General features: G+C 46.6%; 1 protein-coding gene across 1 annotated transcript in view; it reads right to left on the reverse strand.

The window, feature by feature from the left end:
• ACAP1 (ArfGAP with coiled-coil, ankyrin repeat and PH domains 1) overlaps nucleotides 1–25,452 on the reverse strand; it is a 76,522-nt gene that overhangs the window by 191 nt on the left and 50,879 nt on the right. The window contains exons 12-21 of the mRNA XM_082255105.1: nucleotides 23,819–23,919; nucleotides 23,492–23,603; nucleotides 23,238–23,419; nucleotides 20,799–20,868; nucleotides 19,216–19,310; nucleotides 18,249–18,586; nucleotides 17,915–18,099; nucleotides 17,717–17,826; nucleotides 12,384–12,494; nucleotides 8,225–8,274 (exon numbers count right to left, since the gene is read on the reverse strand). Coding sequence (XP_082111231.1) covers nucleotides 8,225–8,274; nucleotides 12,384–12,494; nucleotides 17,717–17,826; nucleotides 17,915–18,099; nucleotides 18,249–18,586; nucleotides 19,216–19,310; nucleotides 20,799–20,868; nucleotides 23,238–23,419; nucleotides 23,492–23,603; nucleotides 23,819–23,919 — 1,354 coding nt within the window. The remainder of the gene's footprint in view (nucleotides 1–8,224; nucleotides 8,275–12,383; nucleotides 12,495–17,716; nucleotides 17,827–17,914; nucleotides 18,100–18,248; nucleotides 18,587–19,215; nucleotides 19,311–20,798; nucleotides 20,869–23,237; nucleotides 23,420–23,491; nucleotides 23,604–23,818; nucleotides 23,920–25,452) is intronic.

A 25,452-nucleotide genomic window follows, 5' to 3' on the forward strand; every position in this document is an offset into this window, starting at 1 on the left:
CCCATTGTGGCATATACCCCCCCCCACTCCTGTGTACCCCCCCTTTCTTCTAGTACATACCCCGCCCACTCCTGTGTACCCCACACCTCTTCTAGTACATACCCCGCCCACTCCTGTGTACCCCACACCTCTTCTAGTACATACCCCGCCCACTCCTGTGTAACCCCCACTTCTTCTAGTACATACCCCGCCCACTCCTGTGTAATCCCCACTTCTTCTAGTACATACCCCGCCCACTCCTGTGTAACCCCCACTTCTTCTAGTACATACCCTGCCCACTCCTGTGTAACCCCCACTTCTTCTAGTACATACCCCGCCCACTCCTGTGTACCCCACACCTCTTCTAGTACATATCCCGCCCACTCCTGTGTACCCCACACCTCTTCTAGTACATACCCCGCCCACTCCTGTGTACCCCACACCTCTTCTAGTACATACCCCGCCCACTCCTGTGTACCCCACACCTCTTCTAGTACATACCCCGCCCACTCCTGTGTACCCCACACCTCTCCTAGTACATACCCCACCCACTCCTTAAAAATATACCTCCACCCACTTCTGTGTATCCACCCCGCCCATTCATGTATATACCCCCACCCCATATTGTGTATATACCTCCACCCACTCCTGTATACACCTGACACCCCCGTCCACTAATATACAATGCCTTGAAAAAGTATTCACACCCCCTGAAATTTCCCACATTTTCTCATGTTACAACCAAAAATGTAAATGTATTTTATTGGAATTTTATGTGATAGACCGACACAAAGTGGCCATAATTGTGAAGTGGAAGGAAAATGATAAATTATACAAATAAATCTGTGAAAAGTGTGGGGGGCATTTGTATTCACCCCCTTTACTCTGATACCTATAAAATCTAGTGGAACCAATTGTCTTCAGAAGTCACCTGTAGCGGCATTTGTATTCACCCCCTGGAGTCAATACTTTGTAGAACCGCCTTTCCCTGCAATTACAGCTGCAAGTCTTTTTGGGGATGTCTCTACCAGCTTTGCACATCTAGAGAGGACATTTCTGCCCATTCTTCTCTGCAGAATATCTCAAGCTCTGTCAGATTGGATGGAGAGCGTCTGTGATCAGCAATTTTCATGTCTTGTCACAGATTCTCAATGTGATTTAGGTCTGGACTGTGACTGGGCCATTCTAACACATGAAACCATTCCATTGTAGCTCTGGCTGGATGTTTTGGGTCGTTGTCCTACTGGAAGGTGAACCTCCGTCCCAGTCTCAAGTCTTTTCTTCTAAGATTGTCCTGTATTTGGCTCCATCCATCTTCCCATCAACTCTGACCATCTTCCCTGTCCCTGCTGAAGAAAGCCATCCCCACACCATGATGCTGCCACCACCATGTTTCACAGTGGGGATGGTGTGTTCAGGGTGATGTGCAGTGTTGGTTTTCCACCATACATGAACCAGAAAGATTAATTTTGGTCTCATCTGAGCAGAGCTCCTCCCCCACATGTTTGCTGTGTCCCCCACATGGCTTCTCCCAAACTGCAAACAGGACTTCTTATGGCTTTCTTCCACCAATGGCTTTCTTCTTCTCACTCTTCCATAAAGGGCAGATTTGTGGAGCGCACGACTGCAGCTCCTCCAGAGTTCCCATGGGCCTCTTGGCTGCTTCTCTGATGAATGCTCTCCTTGCCCGGCTGGTCAGTTTAGGTGGACAGCCATGTCTTGGTAGGGGCCCGGCCGGTCAGTATAGGTGGACGGTCATGTCTTGGTAGGGTTGTAGTTGTGCCATACTGTTTCCATTTTCCCATGATGGATTGAACAGCGCTCCATGAGATGGTCAAAGCTTGGGAGATTTTTGAATAACCTAACCCTGCTTTACACTTCTCCACAACTTTATCTGACCTGTCTGGTGTGTTCCTTGGCCTTCGTGATGCTGTTTGTTCACTAAGGTTCTCTAACAAACCTCTGAGGGCTTCACAGAACAGCTGTATTTATACTGAGATTACATTACACACAGGTGGACTCTATTTACTAATTAGGTGATGTGACGGATCACCCTATCCCTGGATTGTAAACCCCTTCCTTTCATTCTCCTATGATTTCGGGACATTGCCTTCTATTTAATTTTATGTTCACTTTATTCATCTACCGAACAAACAACTGAACAGTCGGACCCGTAGAAGATTGCTAATATTATCAGCTCAACCACTTGTCTTCCACACATTGTTGAATATGCCAATACTGTCTGTGTATTGAGGTGTGATGTGGATTCTGTCTGTCCCATTGTTAATTGTCAATGACCTCACATATTGTTTCTGTCCAGATGGCTAGATAATTAGTTCAGGTTAATTCTATTTCTGTATACAGTTTCATCTGCATATGATAATGTAATCAGACTCCCCTGACCTGATAGTGTATATAATGTGTGTGTGTGGGTTCAATAAACAGTTCCTGCTTACCCTCAACATAGAGTGTCATCTCATGTTTGTGGGAGAAGGCTAAAGCAGCTCTATCTCTCTTCTGCTTGGATCGCTCAATCACTAGCTCTGGTAAGAGCGGTTCCTGCTCTACACTACAGCATCCCTCCCACTAGGGGGAAGAGAACCTCTCTGGTGGCGGAACCCCTCTTTCCATGGGGGCGGCCGCTACAACTGGTGGCAAGCGGTGGGATGGTTCTTTTCCCCTAGAGGAGATGCTACAACTGGTTCCAAGAATGGAATGAGCAGATGGAGAATCGCTACGGAAGCTTGAAGAGGTCAACCTTGAAGGATTTGTTGGAGAGCCGTGGCTGACCAGCAAATAACCGTACCAAAAAGGAACTATTGGCCGAGCTGAAGGAAATGGACCGAAACGACGGTGTGACTGAAGCAGTAGCCCCGAACGTGGAGGATGAGTTGATGGGGACTGTGCGTATGCGGCTGGCGTATGGACCCAATCCTCCTGCAGACATAATTTCTATCGCTGAAAACCCGGGAGAAGCGACAATACCAGTTGCGCATGGCGGAGATCCAGATACCATTGAGCCTAGCTGTGGAGAACGCTCCAGCCCCAACAGAGCAGAAAAAGGTACCATTCGCAGCCTTTAAGAGCTTCCAGGAATCGGAGGGGGAAATAGATGGCTACTTAGCCGACTTTGAGAGACAATGTGCCTTACACAAAGTACTCACAGATGAATGGGTCACCATTCTACCCAGGAAGTTAACAGGTAGAGCTGCCGAAGCCTTTAGAGCTATACCTGATGAGGAGATTCACCTCTACCCAGCAGTCAAGGAGGCTTTGCTTGCCCGGTACTCAGTCACCCCCGAGGCATACAGGAGATGGTTCCGGGAGTCCAAAAAGCAGGCGGGAATTCCTACACTGAGTGGGCCTGCCGTCTCCACAGAACAGCCTCCCACTGGATTACCGGTTGTCAAGCCATATCAGGAGAGGATGTGTTACAGCTGTTTCTATTGGAACATTTTTTCAATACCTTGCAGCCGGAGATACAGGTATGGATTTGGGATCGGCGACCGCTCACTTTACCCAAAGCAGCTCGTCTGGCCGACGAATATACTGACTCCAGGAAAGCAGAGCCTGCCTCAGTAAGGCCTTCTCCCACTTGCCCCGAAATCTGTGCCATCAGTTCCTACACCTTACCAGGGACCCCCTAGACAACAACCTATCCCACCCAGGAATGGGGTGCAATGTTTCCATTGTAGGCGAGTGGGACATGTTAAGAGTGATTGTCCCTTGGGGGCCGCCCTAACATTGCAACATCCAGAGCTCCAGCCCCAGCCGCCCACTGCCTGGAAACAGAGATTGACACCGAGGAATATTTGGGAGTACTGCATGAGGCTGATCCGATACAAGCAGCCACCTGGGATAACCGGCAACATTATTGGCAAATTGTGCTGGTGGATGGGCAATTGGCCCGTGGATTAAGAGACACTGGAGCTACCCTGACTTTAGTTCAGCGCCACCTAGTATGAGACAAAGGACATACCGGACAAACTGTGGCCATCCGGTTAGCTGGGGGAGGTTTATATATCGCCTACCCACTGCCCATGTTCATCTAGATTGGGGAGCAGCATCAGGCACCGTAAACGTGGGGGTTATGAAAAACTTACCCTCTGAACTTTTATTGGGGAATGACTTGGGTCCCCTAACCTCTGCCTACATCCCCAAGGAACCTTCTGAAGCTCATCCTGTCACCACTCACATGCAAGCGAGGACTGCAGAAGCCGACTCACATGCCAGAGAGACTCAGGTAAGAGACAAAACCCAGACTGTAACCCTAGACCCAGCCCTGTTAGCCTGGGATACCCCAGAGGAGTTTGGGAGGGAACCCCTGGAAGACCCCACCTTATCTAAATGCAGAGCAAAGGCAGATACTGGGCAGGAGGAAGAGAGGGGTGAGAGGTTTATCTGGGAGCAAGATAGACTGTACAGACTAACGGAGATTTATAGTGAAGGGGTAGCCCCATCCCAGAAGCGCCAACTGGTAATTCCCAAGAATTACCGGTGGGAGCTTCTCAGGATTGGGCATGACATACCCCTAGCCGGACATTTGGGAATACGCCACACATCCCATAGGGTAACCCAGAACTTCTTTTGGCCAGGGGTCTCTAGGGATGTGCGACAGTATTGCAAAACCTGTGACACTTGTCAGCGGGTGGGGAAAGGTAATGATCACCCCAAAGCTCAATTAGTGTCTATGCCCATTATTGAGAAGCCTTTTAGTAGAATAGCCATCAACCTGGTGGGTCCCCTAGCTAGGCCCATTCCATCCAGTAAGAAGTACATCCTTACCGCGGTGGACTATGCTACCCGCTACCTGGAGGCGATAGCTCTATCGAATGTCTATGCAGAAACCATTGCCGAAGCTCTGGTTCGGATATTCACTAGAGTGGGGTTCCCCAAGGAAATAATTTCCGATCAAGGAACACAGTTCACCGCAGAACTAACCCAACAACTTTGGAAAGTCTGTGGTATTAAGCCGATACATAGTTCACCTTACCACCCCCAGACTAATGGTCTCTGTGATCGGTTCAACGGTACCCTTAAGCAGATGTTAAAGGCCCTCTCCTGATGCCTGCAGAGACTGGGAGAAGTTCCTGCCTCACCTCTTGTTTGTTTACAGAGAGGTGCCACAGGAATGTACTGGTTTTTCCCCTTTTGAGTAGCTTTATGGGAGAAGGGTGCGAGGCCCCCTGAATCTCATTAGGGAACACTGGGAAGGGGAAACGGAACACAAAGGGACCCCCATCGTGCCATATGTCCTGGAACTCAGGGACCGACTGGAGCAGTTGGCTAGGTTGGTAAAAGGCAATCTCCAGGTGGCCCAGGGGCGACAGAAGGTCTGGTATGATTGGGGTGCACACCAGCGTGCGTTCCAGGTGGGGCAGAAGGTTCTGGTCTTAAAGCCTACCAGACAGGACAAACTTCAGGCATCATGGCAGGGTTCTTACCAGGTGGTGGAACAACTCTGTGACACCACTTATATAGTTGCCAGCTGTGCCGATGAGAGGATACGACGTTCCTTTCATATTAATATGCTCAAGGAGTATCAAGAGAGGCAGGAGGACATAGCCGCTATATGCGCCAAAGTTACAGATGACCCAGACAGCCTCCCCGACCTACTAGAAAGAGATGCGCAGACCGACCTTATCAGTCAGGTGAAGTTAGGAGCTAGGCTAACAGAGACAGAGAAGGAACAGGCTCATCAGTTATTAGAAAATAAACAGACCTTCTCCCAAGAGCCAGGGTACACCACGTTAGCTACCCACAAAGTAGAAACCCACGGGCAAGCTCCCCTTAGACAACCTCCCTACCGTGTCTCTGAAGCAGTCCGAGAGGGATTGCGAAGGGAGATACAAGAAATGTTACAGCTAGGTGTCATCGAACCCTCTGACAGTCCGTGGGCCTCCACGGTAGTCCTCGTCCCTAAGACAGATGGAACCACCCGGTTCTGCGTGGACTACCGGCGATTAAATGGCCGGACTGTTACGGATGCGTACCCGATGCCCAGAATAGACGAGCTGCTAGATCGCCTATCTGACTACCATAGACCTGTGCAAAGTGCAAAGGCTATTGGCAGATACCCCTGGCTGAGGAAGCTATCCCTAAGTCAGCCTTCATCACCCTGTTTGGCTTGTACCAGTTTTAATTCCTGCCATTCAGGATGCCCCGGCCACCTTCCAGCGCATGGTGGATGAACTCAATGGCTTCCAGGACTTCGCCTGTGCGTATCTGGATGACATTGCGATCTACAGTGAGTCATGGGAAGAACATTTGGAACATGTAGGGGCAGTACTGGATCAGACCTGGACTGCTGGCCTGACTCTGCAACCAGACAAGTGCCGTGTTGGCATGGCTGAAGTCCAGTATTTGGGCCACTGGTGGGGTGTGGAAAGCAGCGACCAGAACCAGCTAAAATTGAAGCCATCACAAACTGGCCAACAACCCATACTAAAACTCAAGTATTGGCTTTTCTGGGAACTGCTGGGCATTACAGACATTTTGTACCTGACTACAGCACCACTGCCATACCCGAGACCGACCTGAAAAAGAGAAACTTACCTAGGCAGGTCCTGTGGTCTCCAGCATGTGAGGCCGCTTTTCAGTCACTAAAACAAGCCCTAAGTAATGCTCCTGTCTTGGCTGCACCAGTTCCTAACCAGCGGTTTATTGTACACACAAATGCTTCCACGTTTGGACTGGGGGCAGTCTTAAGTCAAGTTGGAGGAGAGCACCCTGTCGCGTACCTCCAGTAGAAAGCTGTTACCCCAGGAGGTGAGCTATGCAGCAGTGAAAAAAGAATGTTTAGCCTTGGTGTGGGCACTGAAAAAACAAACCCCTTAGGCTCCTTTCACATGGTGCGCTGTCCGTAACGGACCATTCTCTGCTCAGCAGGGATCGATCCGCCGATCCCCGCCGAGCAGGCGGATGACAGCTCCATCTCCGCACTGTGTGCAGAGAGGGAGGTGTCAGAGCCCCGCTGCTCTCTATGGGGAATCAGATGAGAGCGGACGGCCTGTCCACTCTCTTAGCAGTACAGCCCTACAATTTTACCATCCACTATCGGCCCAGTAAGCAGTACGGCAACACCGATGGATTGTCCCGGTAAATGGAACTCAGGACCTAACCTAAATCCAGACATCCCCAAGTTGACCTGAAAAGGGTCATACCGGGTCTGCTGGAGTGTTCCACAAAGGGAGGAGCACTGTGACGGATCACCCTGTCCCTGGATTGTAAACCCCTTTGTTTCATTCTCCTATGAAGTCGGGACATTGCCTTCTATTCCATTTTATGTTCACTTCATTCATCAACCTAACAAACAACCGAACAGTCGGACTCATAGCAGATTGCTAATATCATCAGCTCACCCACCTGTCTTCCACACATTGTTGAATATGCTGATACTGTCTGTGTTTTGAGGTGGGATTTGGATTGTGTTAAGTCTGCCTGTCCCATTGTTAAATGTTAATAAGCCCACATTGTTCTGGCCAGAGGGCTAGATAATTAGTTCAGGTTAATTCTGTTTCTGTATACAATTTTATCTGCATATGATAATGTAATCAGACTCACCTGACCTGATAGTGTATATAATGTGTGTGAGTGGGTTCAATAAACAGTTCTTCTTGCTTACCCTCAACATAGAGTGTAATCTCATGTTTGTGGGAGAAAGCTATACCAGCTCTATCTCCCTTCTGCTTGGATCGCTAAATCCCTAGCTCTGGTAAGAGCGGTTCCTGCTCTACTCTACAGCATCCCTCCCACTAGGGGGAAGAGAACATCTCTGGCGGCGGAACCCCTCTTTCCATCGGGGGCGGCCGCTACAGGTGACTTCTGAAGACAATTGGTTCCACTAGATTTTATAGGTATCAGAGTAAAGGGGGTGAATACAAATGCCCCCCACACTTTTCACAGATTTATTTGTATCATTTATCATTTTCCTTCCACTTCACAATTATGGCCACTTTGTGTCGGTCTATCACATAAAATCCCAATAAAATACATCTATGTCTTATCCTGATCCCCCCATCCCTATCCCACCACCATGAACCTCCACATCTCTTTCCCACCACTGTGACCCTCAACCGACTTCCCTCTCCCGCCACCGTAACCTTCTGCCCCCCCCACATCCCTCTCCCACCACTGTGACCCTCTACCCCCCACATCCCTCTCCCACTGCCCAACATGTAAAGTGGATAAAATACCACACCAAGCACTCTATAGACCATAGTCCTCCATGATCCAACATACTCACCAGCCTGGCCAAGAGCGATGTCCGCCTCCCTCATCTTCACCAATCTCAGCCTAAGATGGAAGACGAGACATAATAGTCATAGCCTGACCCTCTTTATACATCCCCATTATAGACTAGTCTGCCATTTACCAACAAACCAAATGGCACCATCAGCCATATATATGTGTATGTTAGTCCTCCTGGCCCACCCACTCTTTTAGTCATGTGACCTACACTCGGTTGATCAGTTTCATGCTGGGAGGGGGATAGAAGGTGTCTAATGCCAGCACATTTCTGGTTTGGTAGGTCCAGAGACATCTTTGGAGTGATGCTCATGTTATCTACATATTCTGTGATGTCCAGCTCCTGCAGAGCACGCACACATGATGCCCCACCCCTGCAGAGCACTTACGCGTGATATCTACATAGTTAGTGAGGTTGAAAAAGACATCAGTCCATCCAGTTCAACCTATGATGTGTGTGTGTGTGTTTGCTGTTAACCATACATTGTATACCCCTGTATGTTGTACATTGTATACCCCTGTATGTTGTACATTGTATACCCCCCGTATGTTGTACATTGTATACCCCTGTATGTTGTACATTGTATACCCCCCGTATGTTGTACATTGTATACCCCTGTATGTTGTACATTGTATACCCCTGTATGTTGTACATTGTATACCCCTGTATGTTGTACATTGTATACCCCCTGTATGTTGTACATTGTATACCCCTGTATGTTGTACATTGTATACCCCCCGTATGTTGTACATTGTATACCCCTGTATGTTGTACATTGTATACCCCTGTATGTTGTACATTGTATACCCCCTGTATGTTGTACATTGTATACCCCTGTATGTTGTACATTGTATACCCCTGTATGTTGTACATTGTATACCCCCCGTATGTTGTACATTGTATAGCCCCCGTATGTTGTACATTGTATACCCCCTGTATGTTGTACATTGTATACCCCTGTATGTTGTACATTGTATACCCCCTGTATGTTGTACATTGTATATCCCTATATGTTGTACATTGTATACCCCCTCTATGTTGTACATTGTATACCCCTGTATGTTGTACATTGTATACCCCCCGTATGTTGTACATTGTATACCCCCCCGTATGTTGTACATTGTATAGCCCCCGTATGTTGTACATTGTATACCCCTGTATGTTGTACATTGTATCCCCCTGTATGTTGTACATTGTATATCCCTATATGTTGTACATTGTATACCCCCTCTATGTTGTGGTCTTTAAGGTGCCCATTTAATAGTTTTTTGAAACTATCAATGCTCCCTGCTGATACGACTGCTTGTGGAAGAGAATTCCACGTCCTTACTGCTCTGACAGTGAAGAACCCCCTACATATTTCACCCCTGCAGAGTACCTACACGTGATATTCCATCTATGCAGAGCGTTTACATGTGATATCCCATCTATGCAGAGCATGTACTGTATATGTGATGTCCCACCCCTATAGAGTATGCTCATGTGATTTCCCACCGTTCAGAGCATGTACATGAGATATCCCACCTTTGCAGAGCCTTTACAGTTGATGACCATCAGCAAGGACCCGTCCCACTGACAAGAAGTATCATGTGGGACATTTCTTGTGACACCTGTAATGTCCATCTGACATTCGGAGATATAACGGCCCAATGTGGTGAACAAGACAATAGAATGTTATTTATATGATGGTAGATCAGTGTCAGTAGATTATTATGGGATGTATATTATGACGGTAGCCCAATGTCAGTACATGAGACTCAGTAGAAGATTTTTTTGAGTTGACGGGTTGGCCTGAAGGTTCAGGTGACATTTGTTATCATATGTTGGCTGCGGGCTTGTGGCGACCTTTGCCCCAGAACACTACAAAGAACTTCGTAAACCAGTAACAGGACAGAATGGGAACAAACACCAATTTTTACTACATCAGGTCAAAGCGAACTATGAAATGTCACCCTTGAAGGAAGGCCGGTCACCTGACACAGAGGAAAACGATGACAAAGCCCTTCTGTCTAGTAAATCATTATATGGCCATCTACAATGGGTGACAGGAAAACATCTAGATAGATTTCTTGGTGATTGTATGATGAGGAAAGATTTACTACAGCACGGGAAATTAAAGAAAATTGGGGCCCTCAGCAAACCTATTTCTTGGGTCCTCTGAAAACGTAATATGACAAAAAATTGAACAGAGGACTTTAGGTGAAGGTAGTGGCGTACCAATAGGGGGGGCGGGGGGGCGGTCCGCCCCGGGTGCCACACATTAGGGGGGTGTCAGTGTGTCAGGGAAGATCAGGGTGACACCCGGGGCCGGCCGCCAGACTGCTTCCACCGCGGAGGAGGAGGAACTGTTTAAAGCAGAGAGGATGTGAGAGACTCACTGTCACTCCCGAGCCCTGAATACACAGCGATCGGCACTGCCGCAGTTTACTATGCTGGTTAATGAGAAGGCGATTGGTTGCTAGGACCGCCTATCAACCAATCACCAATCAACCAATCACCTGCTCATTAACCAGCATAGTAACTTCTGCAGTTCCCGCCGAGGCGCCGATCGCTGTGTATTCAGGGCTCGGGAGTGACAGTGACTCTCTCACATCCTCTCTGCTTTAAACAGTTCCTCCTCCTCCGCTCTCCTCCTAAAAAGGTAGGGGGGGGGGGGCTTTGTATTGTAAAGGGGTTATTTTGGGGGGGGGGGCTTTGTATTGTAAAGGGGTTATTTTGAGGGGGGCTTTGTATTGTAAACGGGTTATTTTGAGGGGGGCGGGGGGGCTTTGTATTGTAAAGGGGTTATTTTGAGGGGGGGGGCTTTGTATTGTAAAGGGGTTATTTTGAGGGGGGGGGGGCTTTGTATTGTAAAGGGGTTATTTTGAGGGGGGGGGGGCTTTGTATTGTAAAAGGGTTATTTTGAGGGGGGCGGGGGGGCTTTGTATTGTAAAGGGGTTATTTTGAGGGGGGGGGCTTTGTATTGTAAAGGGGTTATTTTGAGGGGGGCGGGGGGGGCTTTGTATTGTAAAGGGGTTATTTTGAGGGGGGGGCTTTGTATTGTAAAGGGGTTATTTTGAGGGGGGGGCGGGGGGGGCTTTGTATTGTAAAGGGGTTATTTTGAGGGGGGGGGCTTTGTATTGTAAAGGGGTTATTTTGAGGGGGGGGTGACTTTGTATTGTAAAGGGGTTCTTTTTTTGGGGGGGTGGCTTTGTATTGTATAGGGGTTGTAGGGGGGGGGGCTTTGTATTGTATAGGGGTTGTATGGGGGGGGGCTTTGTATTGTAAAGGGGTTATATTGGGGGGCTGTGTAATGTAAAGGGTTGTATGGGGGATGGGGCTGTGTAATGTAAAGGGTTCCAATGGGGGGCTGTGTAATGTAAAGGGGTCCAGGGATACAGGGGCTGTGTAATGTAAAGGGGTCCAGGGGTAAGGGGGCTGTGTAATGTAAAGGGGTCCAGGGGTACAGGGGCTGTGTAATGTAAAGGGGTCCAGGGGTAAGGGGGCTGTGTAATGTAAAGGGGTTCAGGGGTACAGGGGCTGTGTAATGTAAAGGGGTCCAGGGGTACAGGGGCTGTGTAATGTAAAGGGGTCCAGGGGTAAGGGGCTGTGTAATGTAAAGGGGTCCAGGGGTACAGGGGCTGTGTAATGTAAAGGGGTCCAGGGGTACAGGGGCTGTGTAATGTAAAGGGGTCCAGGGGTAAGGGGGCTGTGTAATGTAAAGGGGTCCAGGGGTACAGGGGCTGTGTAATGTAAAGGGGTCCAGGGGTAAGGGTTCTGTGTAATGTAAAAGGGGGTCTCCATACATTTTACACATGACACGTCAATGTTCGTTGCCTGGGGGGGGGGGGTGCCAGATATAGGATCCGCCCCGGGTGCCAAATGCTCTAGGTACGCCCCTGGGTGAAGGAGAAGGACTCTCCGGTTCTCTGTCACCTAAAGTAACATCTTGACCTCTTGTGACCCTCCTCTTAACAATCGTTGACCCTGTTTGTGGCATTCCATGACCCAGATCTGCTTATATTTACACCCATTTGGTCAGGGCGGCCCTGTACCTATCGCATTCTCAGAAATAGGTCCGGTGGTTGGCCGGACTTAACGTGTGTTTGGTGTTCTCAGCCATGTTTAACATTCCTATCCATGCTTTCCCCAGAATCCCACCTTTCCTTCTACTCACAAGGTTACAATGTCAGCATTGGCTTTTTCTATGGCGATGGAAAGGACATCTTTTTTTTCGTTGTCCAAGGCATTAATGTCAGCTCCTCTCTTCAGAAACAAACAAGCCAACCTGGAGGACACAACACAGAGAGAAAAGACACCATGAGAGGAGACAGGTGACACCAGAGGTGGAGGAAGGGAGGTGTTGAGGTATGAATGAGTGCCAGGGGTGGAGACAAGGGTTTAGGAGGTGATATGACAGGTGTGACGGTACTAATCGTCACTATGTGTGACGGATCACCCTGTCCCTGGATTGTAAACCCCTTCGTATCATTTTCCTATGAGTTTGGGACATTGCCTTTTATTTCATTTTATGTTCCCTTTATTCATCTTCTGAACAACTGAAGATGGCATGATTCATGGCATTGAGTTAATGTAATGTAATGCTACAGCCCTTCTCCCCCCCCCCCCCCCCTGTTTCTGTGTCTAAGTGTGTGGATTCATGACACAGACAATGGTCTGGACTGGAGACATCTCTCTGCAGGGGGTGTGTATTGAGAGAATGCCTGTTTACCATACTCCCATTTGGTTATCTGTAGCCTGTTTCAATGGACAAATGTTCAGTTCCCATTGGTTGGTCCTTGTCCCCTTCCCTCCCTTTGGCAAGGTTAAGGGGAGTTTCCCTAACTGTGTGTAAAACTGTATGTCTTGGAATTTAATAAACAGTTCCTGTTTAGACTCACAGCATAGAGTGTCATCTCATGTTTGTGGGAGAAGGCTATACCAGCTCTATCTCCCTTCTGCTTGGATCGCTCAATCCCTAGCTATGGTAAGAGCGGTTCCTGCTCTACTCTACAGCATCCCTCCCACTAGGGGGAAGAGAACATCTCTGGCGGCGAAACCCATCTTTCTATGGGGGCGGACGATACAACAGGTATGGTGAGATAGAACATGTCAGTGGAAAGAACAGCATTTTGGCACTTTTCCACTGCAAGTACCGGCTTGGCTCCACTTGGCCCTGCTTGGCTTTTCCACTGCATGGTACCGCATGGTATAGTGTCGGAACGGTTCGGTACGGTACGGTTTGCTTTTCCACTAAAGTAGTACTAAAGTAAGTGGGTGGGATAACAACGATTCTCTGACCAATCAGTGGCTAGTAGTGACAAACAGTCAAGGCTGCATGCAAAGGATTGTGGGATATGGTACCGGTACGGCCCTCTTGGAAGCACAACTGAGGTGGTACTGTTTAGAGAGCCGTACCGTTCGGTTCCATGCAGTGGAAAAGCACCAGATGACAGATGGGAACCACCAATGGAAGAGAAGTGGCATGACCTCCAACAAAGATAAGATGGAACATGTCAGTAAAAAGATCAATCAGAGATGAAAGATGAAAACCATCATTGGAAGAAACAATGCAGAGATACAACATGGTGAAAAGGACAACGTTATATGATGGATGAGAACCATCAATGGAAGGTAAGATCCATGATACACAATGAATAATAAGAGACATATCAGTGAAATACTGTAGACAATCTGAGATGAAAGAGGAGAACCATTATTGGATGATAAAATGCAGGACATACAATAAAAGATGAGATGGAATGGCAAGAACGATCTGAGATTATGGTTGAGCCCCACCAATGGAAGGAAGGGACACAAAAAAAAAGATGAGCATGGATAACATGGGACATGTCAGTGAAAGGGACAATGTTGGATGATGGATGAGAACCATCAATGGAAGAGACAAGGCCTGAACCACAATGAAAGAGGACAGGGGATATGTTAGTGAAGGAACAATGTAAGATAAAGGATGAGAATTGTGATGGTACTCACCGTCACTGGGAGTGAAAGACAGATACTTAATGGACACTGAGAATATGGTTTGGATAACTTCAAATGGGACAGTAATATTTATCAACAATCAAAAAGGACAGATCCTGCACATGCTGATATACAACAAGTACAAAGAGGAGTACTTCACCAGCCCATGGCGCTGTCCATGTATTCACCTCCTTTGTTTGTATGTCCTGGTTGCTGCTGCTCCTCTCTCACTCCACTGGGGGGGGGGGGGCGGATCAAAACAATTCAAATCTGTAAAGAAAAGCGCACGCAACCTCGGGCAATAACGCTTTAATAAAGGACAACAACACAGTACATTGGAATTGCACTCACACTTTTCCTTTTAGACAATCGCTTTACAGCATTCCAACAGGAGCTACTCGCTCCTCCCGTCCCTCCAGATGGTGACTCTGCGGTCTCCTCATTCGCGGCTGCCGCCGCTGTATCCCCGCTCTCCTTCACTTCCTGTGTTGCCTGGTCACCGGATGCCGGTTCTAGTGCGCCTGCACACTATACCAACGTAATCTACGGCGCCTCAGGAGAGCCTCAGCCAAAGCCGGAGCCACAAGTTGTACGGAGCTGCGAGGTGGGAGATTCAAGACACGGGTGCACTGCCTCTGCTGTTACTACGGACAACGCAATTCGGAGGCGGGGCCTCCTTCCTCAGGTCCCTCCTCAGGTCGCACTAGAACCGGCATCCGGTGACCAGGCAACACAGGAAGTGAAGGAGAGCGGGGATACAGCGGCGGCAGCCGCGAATGAGGAGACCGCAGAGTCACCATCTGGAGGGACGGGAGGAGCGAGTAGCTCCTATTGGAATGCTGTAAAGCGATTGTCTTAAAGGAAAAGTGTGAGTGCAATTCCAATGTACTGTGTTGTTGTCCTTTATTAAAGCGTTATTGCCCGAGGTTGCGTGCGCTTTTCTTTACAGATTTGAAATATTTATCAACAATATCTCTCAAGAAATATGAAGATTTGATCCCACTTTACACTGTGAGACCTATAGCTTGTAGCCATGAAGTCTGTGACTCTTAAATATGTAAAGCAATGCTTATATGTGTATTCCATGTACGTCAATGTAGGAGAGGGACAGACTGTCACTAGCAGGAACTCCCTATTGTCTATCTATTGAGGTGGGATGTGGATTGTGTTAAGTCTGTCTGTTCCATTGTTGAATGTTAATGACCTCACATTGTTTCTGTCCAGATGGCTAGATAATTAGTTCAGGTTAATTCTATTTCTGTATACAATTTCATCTGCATATGATAATTCTGTCTGACTGTTCAATAAAGGGAGATTCCAGTACAAGCTAAGTTGTCGGCTAGCTTTGTATGAAGGCGGCTGGGAAAATCTGGTATATACTGTATGTTCAAGACTGGGAGGAAGGCATATACTGACGGGAGCCCACAAACACAGTGTGGGTCGAAGTTCCATTACAAGAGCCATCAACGGAAGGAACGATGCAGCATATAAATGAAAAATGAGATAGGACAGGTCTGTGAAAAGGACAAGTTGAAGTGATGGATGAGAACTATCAGATAGATGATGCAGGAAGTACAGTGAAAGAAGAGATAAGATGTCAATGAAAACAACAATCTGAGATCATGAAGGAGAAGCACCAATGCAAGAGGCAAAGGCATGTCCCACATTGAAAGATGAGAACCATCATTGGAAAATACAATGAGGACATACAATAAAAGATGAGAGGTGTATAACTGTTTGCACCCTAGAATATGAATTATATCCTATGTAATATATAATTACATACCGGCTCCGGCACTCGTCCCACGGGGAGACTTTTCCTTGCATGCCCTCTAGTCTATGTCTGTTCCATCTATTCACTGGAGGTGGGGGTCATTCGGTGAGCATGCACGGTGTGGTGTTGGTGACTTACCCAGCGGAATGTTGTATTATAAGTAATAACATTGTGTCTATATTCCAATATAGAACCTTTAAGATCATCCGTCTACAGTTACTTGCCCCTGAGGAAGCGACAGGGAAACATGTCGGGCACTATCTGTGGATACTAGCTGTATTGGCTGATCACCTGAGGTTATACTGAGAAACCAATACTGTTTCTATAAGCCTAGTCTTTCAATGTTTGTGCATGTCTTTTGCTTTATGTACAATTGTTTGATGTAATAAATTATAATAAAGTTTGTATGTAGATTTGACTCATTTGTGGTCTAAACCTGTTATTGGGTACCATTAAAGTCCCCTTCTCCCTAGCCCTCACACCGCCATTGGTTGGCAAGATTCATCAGTCTTTGATGTTTAATTATTATATCAGGGATTGTAGGTACCAGTCTGTACTTTTGTCTATGCTCTGCTCCATCTTAATGACACAATCTTACTCAAAAAGATGAGAGGACTTGGTGAAAAGGACAACAATAAATGATGGATGAGAACCATTAATGGAAGGGAAGAGGCATGACACACAACAAATAAAAGACATATTAGTGAAAAGGACAATCTGAGATGAAAGATGAGAACCATCAAACGAAAATACAACGCAGGACGTACAATGAAAGATGAGATGGGACGTCAGTGAAAATCTGAGATTATGGATGAGACCCATCAATGGAAGAGACGAGGCATGACGCACAATGAAAGATAACATGGGACATGTTAGTGAAAGAATGATGCGAGCTGAAGGATGAGAACCATCAATGGAAGGAACGATGTAGTATATAAAATGAATGATGGAATAGGAAAGGTCTGTGAAAAGGACAAGTTAAGATAATGGATGAAAACCATCAACTATATGATTATGATAGAGGAAGTACAGCGAATGATGAGATAAGATGTAAGAGAAAACAACAATCTGAGATGATGGATGAGAACCACCAATGGAAGATACAATGCAGGACACACAATAAATGATGGGATAGGACATGGTGAAAAGGACAACATTAGATGATGGATGAGAACCATCAATGGAAGATACAATGCAGGACGCACAATAAATGAGATACAATAGATGTTGGGATAGGACATGGTGAAAAGGACAACATTAGATAATGGATGAGAACCATCAATGGAAGAGAATTGGCATTATCCACGACAAATAATAAGAAGAGACATATCAATGAAAAGGACAATCTGAGATGAAAGATGACAACAATCAATGGAAGAGACAATTCAAGAAGTACAATGAGATATGAGGACATCAGAGAAGATCTGAGACTATGGATGAGACCCATCCATGGAAGAGATGAGGAAAGACACACAAGAAAAGATGACACGTTAGTGAAAGGACGATGTTTGATGATGGATGAGATGTGATCCGTCAATGGAAGAAGCAATGAAGAACGAACAATGAACGATGACACACACAGAAAGAAGAGAATGGATAAGATAGGACATGTCAATAAGAAGGACAATGTTAGATGACGGATGAGAACCATCGAGGGAAGAGGTGAGGCATGACAAAGAATGGAAGGACAACAAAAAAGAGAGGAGGCACCAACAGCCCCCATGTCACCATCAGTTCCAGGGAAAGCATTTTACCCCGTGTAGCCCAGCAGCGTGGCGTGATGGAGGGGTCCTCGACCATCTTTATCAGCCTGATTGACACTTGCCCCATTCTGCAGAAGAAACTCGCAGGCAACAAGAGAATCCTGAAAGCCACAAAGTTTTATTGTTAGTGGAGGGTGACGTTATGCAGAATATAGACAATACAGCAGTTAAGTGACTGAAGGCACCTACAGAGAGCACAGCTCGGATAAGTGGCGTCCGCCCATCCTCGTCACTGCGTACCCAGTTCACGTCTGCACCATGCGCCAGGGCGTCTGCCATGGTGGGAAGATAGCGGTGTTCAGCAGCACGGTATAGAAGTGCCCCTGGGTGTAGATTTCGCACGTCATTCCCATCCCCCGTTCTAAATTTGGCAGCTGTGTAGAGACACAGTGGAAAGATGAGACATGATGGACAAATAAGAGGGGTCCATGGCACAGAATTCTGCTCTACTCTTAGTGGGGATACTTCATGAGCTGTAGAAACACGTCTATGTCTATATAGAATCCATTCTGCAGAAACTTACCACTGGGTGGGGAAGGAGCCGTCCCTGGCTTTGGTTTCAGGTGAGGTTTAGGGGGCCTGTGCAGTCGGCTGATTGGTCGGTTAAGCTCAGGCTCCACCTCTCTGTTGGCCTTTTTGAGACTTTCATCCATCCGGCTGCCTTCTTTCTCTATGCTGCTGGGTGGCCACTTGCTGGATATGGCAGAGGGTCTGACCTCCAGGGTCCTGCTCTCTGGGTTGCTGATGGGACGAGCGGTCATGTTACCGTGATGCGGGTTACTGCGCAAAGCCGTCTGGGGAAGTTTGGTGATGAATTTCTTCTCCACGTATTTTGCTTTGATCCAGATTTCCTTCTCGCTGCTAGAATCAGAAGTACAGAACTGGTTATGTTGAGTGGTTTCCCTTCTTCAGAAGAGTCACCCAGCCAGTCCTGCCTTTGGGGAGGCTCACAGATGGTCTATGGACAGAAGAACTATACTGGATTCATACCATGGCTCAATGACAATTAGAACTCTAAAGAGCAAGCGTGAACAAAGAGCCTGCATGCTGAAAATTATATGCAATAGATGCAATCTCAATACAGAGGAAAGAAAGCGTACAGCCATTAGATGGTACCTGTAATATGACATTTGTGACAAATATATATGTATATTAAACTCTAATAAGGGTCAAATTGTTGAAATAAAATTCCATCTACAGCTATTCAAAGACACAGACCAGACAAAAGAAAATGGAACCAGCGTAGAAAGATTCAGCAGCCCGCTCAGTGTAAGTTGAATATCATAGGAGAAGACTGAGAAGGATGGAACACCTATGAGGTCATGGGGTGAAGGCTACAGATTACATGAGGTCATAAGTGGAAGGTGGGGACCATATGATGTCATTAACAAAGGATAAAGATGATCCCAATGGAAGGGTAAGTCTGCCATGTCACAGGTGAAAGCTGAAGATGATACAAAGGATTGGGAAGAGTGGAGTGTTGACATCACCGTGTACTGGAAGAGGTTGGTTTCTTGATGTTCATCTCATCAATTCGAGCCTCATAGATGGCATTGATTGTGTTGTTCCCAAGTTCACACATGAGCTGTAATGAAAGACAAATAAATGTTAAATATTCCCAGCTAATACAAACAAATACGACTTAAGAACTATGACGGACTCCGGGACACCCGACTGGGTATCTCTGCCAAGAAGCTGCTTCCTAAGCTCTGGAACATGAGATCCATGAATCTGGCTATAGTTACCCCAAGAACTCGACAGTACCAGTTTTGGAGGAAACCAGGATAAAACTGTTTATTCAAACACAGGCACAAAGAGATATACACTTTGGGACAACCCCCTCCCTCTTAGCAGCCAATCAACATACACATATACATCCCATAATAGGTTGATGTTAAGGCAGACAGAAACAATAGAACAATGGAATACAGGTACTTAACAATAACAAATCCCACCCCACCCCACTATCTAGCAAGGGTCTATGAGAGACTCCAACAACACTCAAGCAATCTGACAAGTCAAATTGTGTATCTCTATATATTTCTTGAGGGACATTGTCCAGAAATATTGTACCAAGCAAAAGAGCCCCTCACTCTTTCAATACAAACCACACATATAGAACCCAGGATAACCGGGGTACCAGGAAATGCTGAGTCCGGTGTGGTTGTACAGCGAGTCTGATTAATGCAGACCGACTGGGGTTCTTGGTCACCCTGTGCCCCTAATAGACACCGGGTGACTTACACAGAAGAGGGGCTCGGGAAGCTGGACAAGGAGTTTCCTGACCTCTCTAAAGTAATCTTGGTTCCACAAGCCCCCCAGCCAAAGTGACTCCTGTCACAAGAACAAACCTACAGTTCCACCCTTTTTTTAACCCGGGGACTGCCTGTACTCAAAATGACCAACCAAAAGCAGGAGCGACAACTCTAACACCCTTCACCCTTCAATAAGCCAACCATTCCACTTAACATGAAATATCTCAGGTGTCACCCCAGACCAAAGCTAAACCTTTCCCATGGGAAACTGGATATCAATATAGATGTTCACTTCAGATAATACCCCATAACAGACATCAGACCAAAACCAAACATTTCTCACCAGAAACTGGATATCATTGTGGAGGTTTACTTCAGATAAAGCCCCATTAGCAGATATTGGGGCAGAACCAAACCTTTCCCACCAGAAACTGGAGATCATTGTGGATGTTCACTTTAGATAATACCCCAAACCAGACATCAGACCAAAACCAAACCTTTCTCACCAGAAACTGGAGGCTATTGTGGATTTTCACTTCAGATAATACCCCAAACCCGACATCAGACCAAAACCAAACATTTCTCACCAGAAACTGGATATCATTATGGTTGTTTACTTCAGATAAAGCCCCATAGCAGATATCGGGGCAGAACCAAACCTTTCCCACCAGAAACTGGAGATCATTGTAGATGTTCACTTCAGATAATACCCCAAACTTGACATCGGACCAAAGCCAAACATTTCCCACCAGAAACTGGACATCATCTCCAAATCCAACATTGCCCACTTCACCCAACAATGTCCCCAAAACCATCACCTTAACAAGCTCTGGCTCCCAGGTGTCAAGTGTTAGTGATCGGACCTTGGAGAAATGGACGCCCAGGCTCCTGTGAGAGAGAAGAGAAGAGGTTATTGGATAGAGGGACCAGAAGACATGCAGACAATTAAGGTTCATTCTTACCTTTTGTAACGTAACCGCGACCCACACTGTTCTTGTGGACTTCCCACAGTATACGGCTTCCTTTGGTCTTGAACATAGATATCAGATTTTCCAGCTGCCCCCCATACAAAGCTAGCTGTGACGGTACTCACCGTCATTGAGAGTGAAAGACAGATACTTAATGGACACTGAGAATATGGTTTGGATTGCTTTAAATGGGTTCAGTGTTTACACTTATGATAATGTGTATTGTACTTCAATGTCAGAAACAGACAGTCTGTCACTGGCGGTCTTTTCCAATTGTCTGTGTATTGAGGTGTGATGTTTATTCTGTTAAGCCTGTCTGTCCCATTGTTAATGAACTCACATATGGTTTCTATCCAGATGGCTAGATAATTCATTCAGGTTAGTTATATTTCTGTATACAATTTCATCTGCATATGATAATGTAATCAGGCAACCCCTGACCTGATGGGGTAATCTGATCAGGAGGGGGAGGTCCAGGCTGTATATAAACTGGCTGTATATAAACTGTGTGACTGTTAAATAAAGGAGAAGGTTCCAGTACAAGCTAAGATGTCGGCTAGCTTTGTATGGGGGCAGCTGGAATATTTGATATCTATGTTCAAGACTGAAGGAGGCCGTATACTGAAGGACATCCACAAGCACAGTGTGGGTCGCGGTTCCGTTACACCTCTGACCATGATTAGTCATGATTCTAGAGCAGGGGTGTCAAACTGAATTTCATCACGGGCCGCATCAGCATCACAGTTGCCCTCAAAGGGCCGGTGGTATCTGTAAGGCTGGATGTCAAGAGCCCCCCCATCAGAAGTCAACAGTCCCTCACCCTCCCTTATATCACAGTGCACCCCCTTAACTTATGCTGCTGCTGGGAAGAAACTGGGGGCAGAGCTGGAAAGCAGAAAGTGCAGGGGCTGAAGGAGGACCAGAGGAGGGCTGGAAATAGTTGCCAGAGTCTGCTGAATGCTGAGGGGGAGGAGACAAGGGGTTGCTGTGGCTGCACAGAGAGGCACAGGATCTGGTGGAGGAGTTTAGTCCATCTTGTCAGTTTAGTCTCTGCTGCCGACTATTGAGACAAGGTTCGGGTCACCCCATTGTCAGTAATTGTTTAGGTCATCTTGTCAGTAAGCAGTTCGGCCATCCCAGAGCAAAATAGAGGTCAGATCATCCTGGTGTCAGTAAGCAGTTCAGTCAACTCATTTTCAGTAAGTGGTTGGGAATCCCAGTGTCAGTAATTTTTTGGGTCATCTTGTCAGTAAACGGTTGGGCCATCCGGTGCCAGTAAGAAGTTCGGACAACCCATTATCAGTAACTGGTTGGGTTATCTCAGTGTCAGTAAGTGGTATGGTCATCTTGGTGTCAGTAAGCAGTTGGGTTATCCTGGTGTAAAGAAGAGGTTGGGTTATTCTGGTGTAAGAAAGAGGTTGGGTCATCTCAGTGTCAGTATATGGTTAGGTCATCCCAGTGATCGTAATTATTCAGGTCATCTGGTTGTCAGTAAGCGGCAGGATCATCTCAGTGTAAGAAAAAGGTCAGGTCATCTTGGTATCAGTAAGCAGTTCGGACATTCCATTATCAGTAACTGTTGGGTTATCTCAGTGTTAGTAATTGTTTGGGCCATCATCTCAGTAAGTGGTTGGGGCATCCCAGAGAAAAATCGGTGTCAGGTCATCCTGGTGTCAGTGAGCAGTTCGGACAACCCATTGTCAGCAAGTGGTTGGATTATCTCAGTGTCAGTAAGTGGTCTGCTCATCCTGGTGTCAGTAAGCAGTTGGGTTATCCTGGTGTAAAAAAGAGATTGGGTGTCAGTAAGTGGTTGGGTCATCTCAGTGTCAGTATATGGTTGGGTCATCCCAGTGATCGTAATTATTCAGGTCATCTGGTTGTCAGTAAGCAGCTGGATCATCTCGGTGTAAGAAAAAGGTCAGGTCATCCCGTTGTCATTTAACGGTCAAGTCAACCCATTGTCAGTAAGTGGTTGGGAATCCCATTGTCAGTAAATGGTTGGGAATCCTTGTGTCGGTAGCTAGTCTGATCACCCTGTCAGAAAGCAGTTGGGCTGTCCTGGTCTCTGAAAGAATGTTGGGTCATTCCAGTGTCAGTAGGTGGTTTGGTCATCCTGGTACCAGTGGGGGGTCGGCTCATCCAGGTGTCAGTAGGTGGTTTGGTCATCCTGGTACCAGTGGGGGGTCGGCTCATCCAGGTGTCAGTAAGAGGTTAGATTATCGCAGTGTCAGTAAGTAGTTGAGTCACCCAGGTGTTAGTAAGAGGTCAGGTCTTCCAGGGTCTTCTCACCTGTGAATTCCACTGCACTCGATACACAGGGTCACGCCTAGATTGATGCTCGCCCATTCTGGCTCCGCGGATCGGCAGTCACAGCAGGCCGCATTTCCGGCTACTCTCAGTATAGCATCCTGTGCACCAGGCACTCCACCCCTCTGCGGTGCCGGAGCCTCGGCCGGTAAACGGGGCAATCTCTGAGAAGAGAAGGATGTCACACATCTACACATCGTTATGGGACTCACTCACAGACGCGTTTCGTCACTCACAAAGCTTCCGCTGTCCCTCTTATTTTCGCTGTACGCCGTGGTGATGCTTCTCTGAACCGCGCTCACCCACAGCTGCAGGACGCACTCAGACTCTGCCTGCAGCATGCAGGACCTGCAACCCAAATATTACAACCAGGAACAGGCAAGTGTGCAAAATACATAAAATAATGACAACAAATAACCTATCAGTGACCTCACCAGGCTGTTGTCACACGTATAGAAACCTACATCCAGGCATGGTGGACAGTGTGAGAACAGCCCCCCCCCCCCCCCCCCGCAACTCTCCCTTCCCACCATATCAGAGCTGCTGGAAGTCCAACTACTCACTTTGATGGTGAAACAACCTCAAAGCAAAACCGCCGGTCGGCATCGGGACACAATTTGACAGCGCAAAGCCGGAGGTCCACGATAACAACCGTCACAGCCTCCTGGGGGAGAATCACACAAGGTTCAGCAATTTACACAATTGTATACCAAGACATAGAGGATGGCAGAAGCTGCTGATTACCCGGGAGAGAGGTCCCACCAAACACCCAGGATCCCCAGATATCAGAGATGGCATCACCCTTCCGAGCAGGGATCTCAACCATGGTTCCATGGAACCCTAGGGTTCCTCCAGAGGTTGCTCTGGGTTCCTTGAACAATGAGAAATTTCTGCCTCATAGATAAGTTCCTACTGACACCATTCATCTTTTTAGGGATCTGAAAGGGGAGAATTCTTCCCAATGACCACCAATGTAAGGAGCATTCTTCCCACTGACTGCTAATGTAAGGAGCATTCTTCCCACTGACTGCTAATGTAAGGAGCATTCTTCCCACTGACTGCTAATGTAAGGAACATTCTTCCCACTGACCTCCAATGTAAGGAGCATTCTTCCCACTGACCACCAATGTAAGGGACATTCTTCCCACTGACCACCAATGTAAGGAGCATTCTTCCCAATGACCGCCAATGTAATGTTGTACATCATCTTACAACATCTTTTCCAAGGAACACCTCAGATCTTTTATTAGGAGTTCAGGAATGACCTTAAATCACTCAATGGCGTTCAAGAAAGTTCTCTAATCTTTAAATGGAATCCTTAAAAGACCTCGTATCCCTTACTGGAGTCCATGAAAGATCTCATTCTTTTTATAGAGTCCAAGGAAGACCTCAGATATTTTACTGAAATCCATGGAAGACCACAGATATTTTACTGAAATCCATGGAAGACCACAGATATTTTACTGAAATCCATGGAAGACCACAGATATTTTACTGAAATCCATGGAAGACCACAGATATTTTACTGAAATCCATGGAAGACCTCAGATATTTTACTGAAATCCATGGAAGACCACAGATATTTTACTGAAATCCATGGAAGACCTCAAATCCTTCACTGGAGTCCAAGTAAGACCTCACATTGTTCACTGAAATCCATTAAAGACCTCAAATCTTTCATTCTAGTTTAAGAAAATACCTTAAATCACTCACTGGAGTTCAAGAAAGACCTCAAATCTTTCAATGGAATCCCCGGAAGACCTCAAATCCTTTACTGGAGTAACAAGAAAGCTCTCATTCTTCTAATAAAGTCCAATGAAGACCTCAGATCTTTCAATAGAGTCCAGGAAAGACCTCAAATCACTGAATGGGGTCGAGTGAAGATCTGAAAATATTTACCTGGAATCCAAACAAGGCCTCAAATATTTCAGTGAAGTAAAAAAAAAAAAACTCCTTAAATGGGATCCATGGAAGGCATTAAAAATTTCACTGGAATCCAAAGGAAAACCTCAAATTTTTCACTGGAGTTTAAGAAAGACCTCAAATCCTTCACTCAAATCCAGTGAAGAACTCAAATTGTTTTTTGGAGTCCAAGAAGAACCTCAAATCTGCAAGTGACATTAGATGGAGACCTACCATTTTTACTAGGAATACAAACAAACTTTCTAATTATTAAATGTAAAGATAATGTCCATGT

Source organism: Pelophylax lessonae (genome assembly GCF_965119305.1).
Source record: "Pelophylax lessonae genome assembly, chromosome: 4".
NCBI lineage: Eukaryota > Metazoa > Chordata > Amphibia > Anura > Ranidae > Pelophylax > Pelophylax lessonae.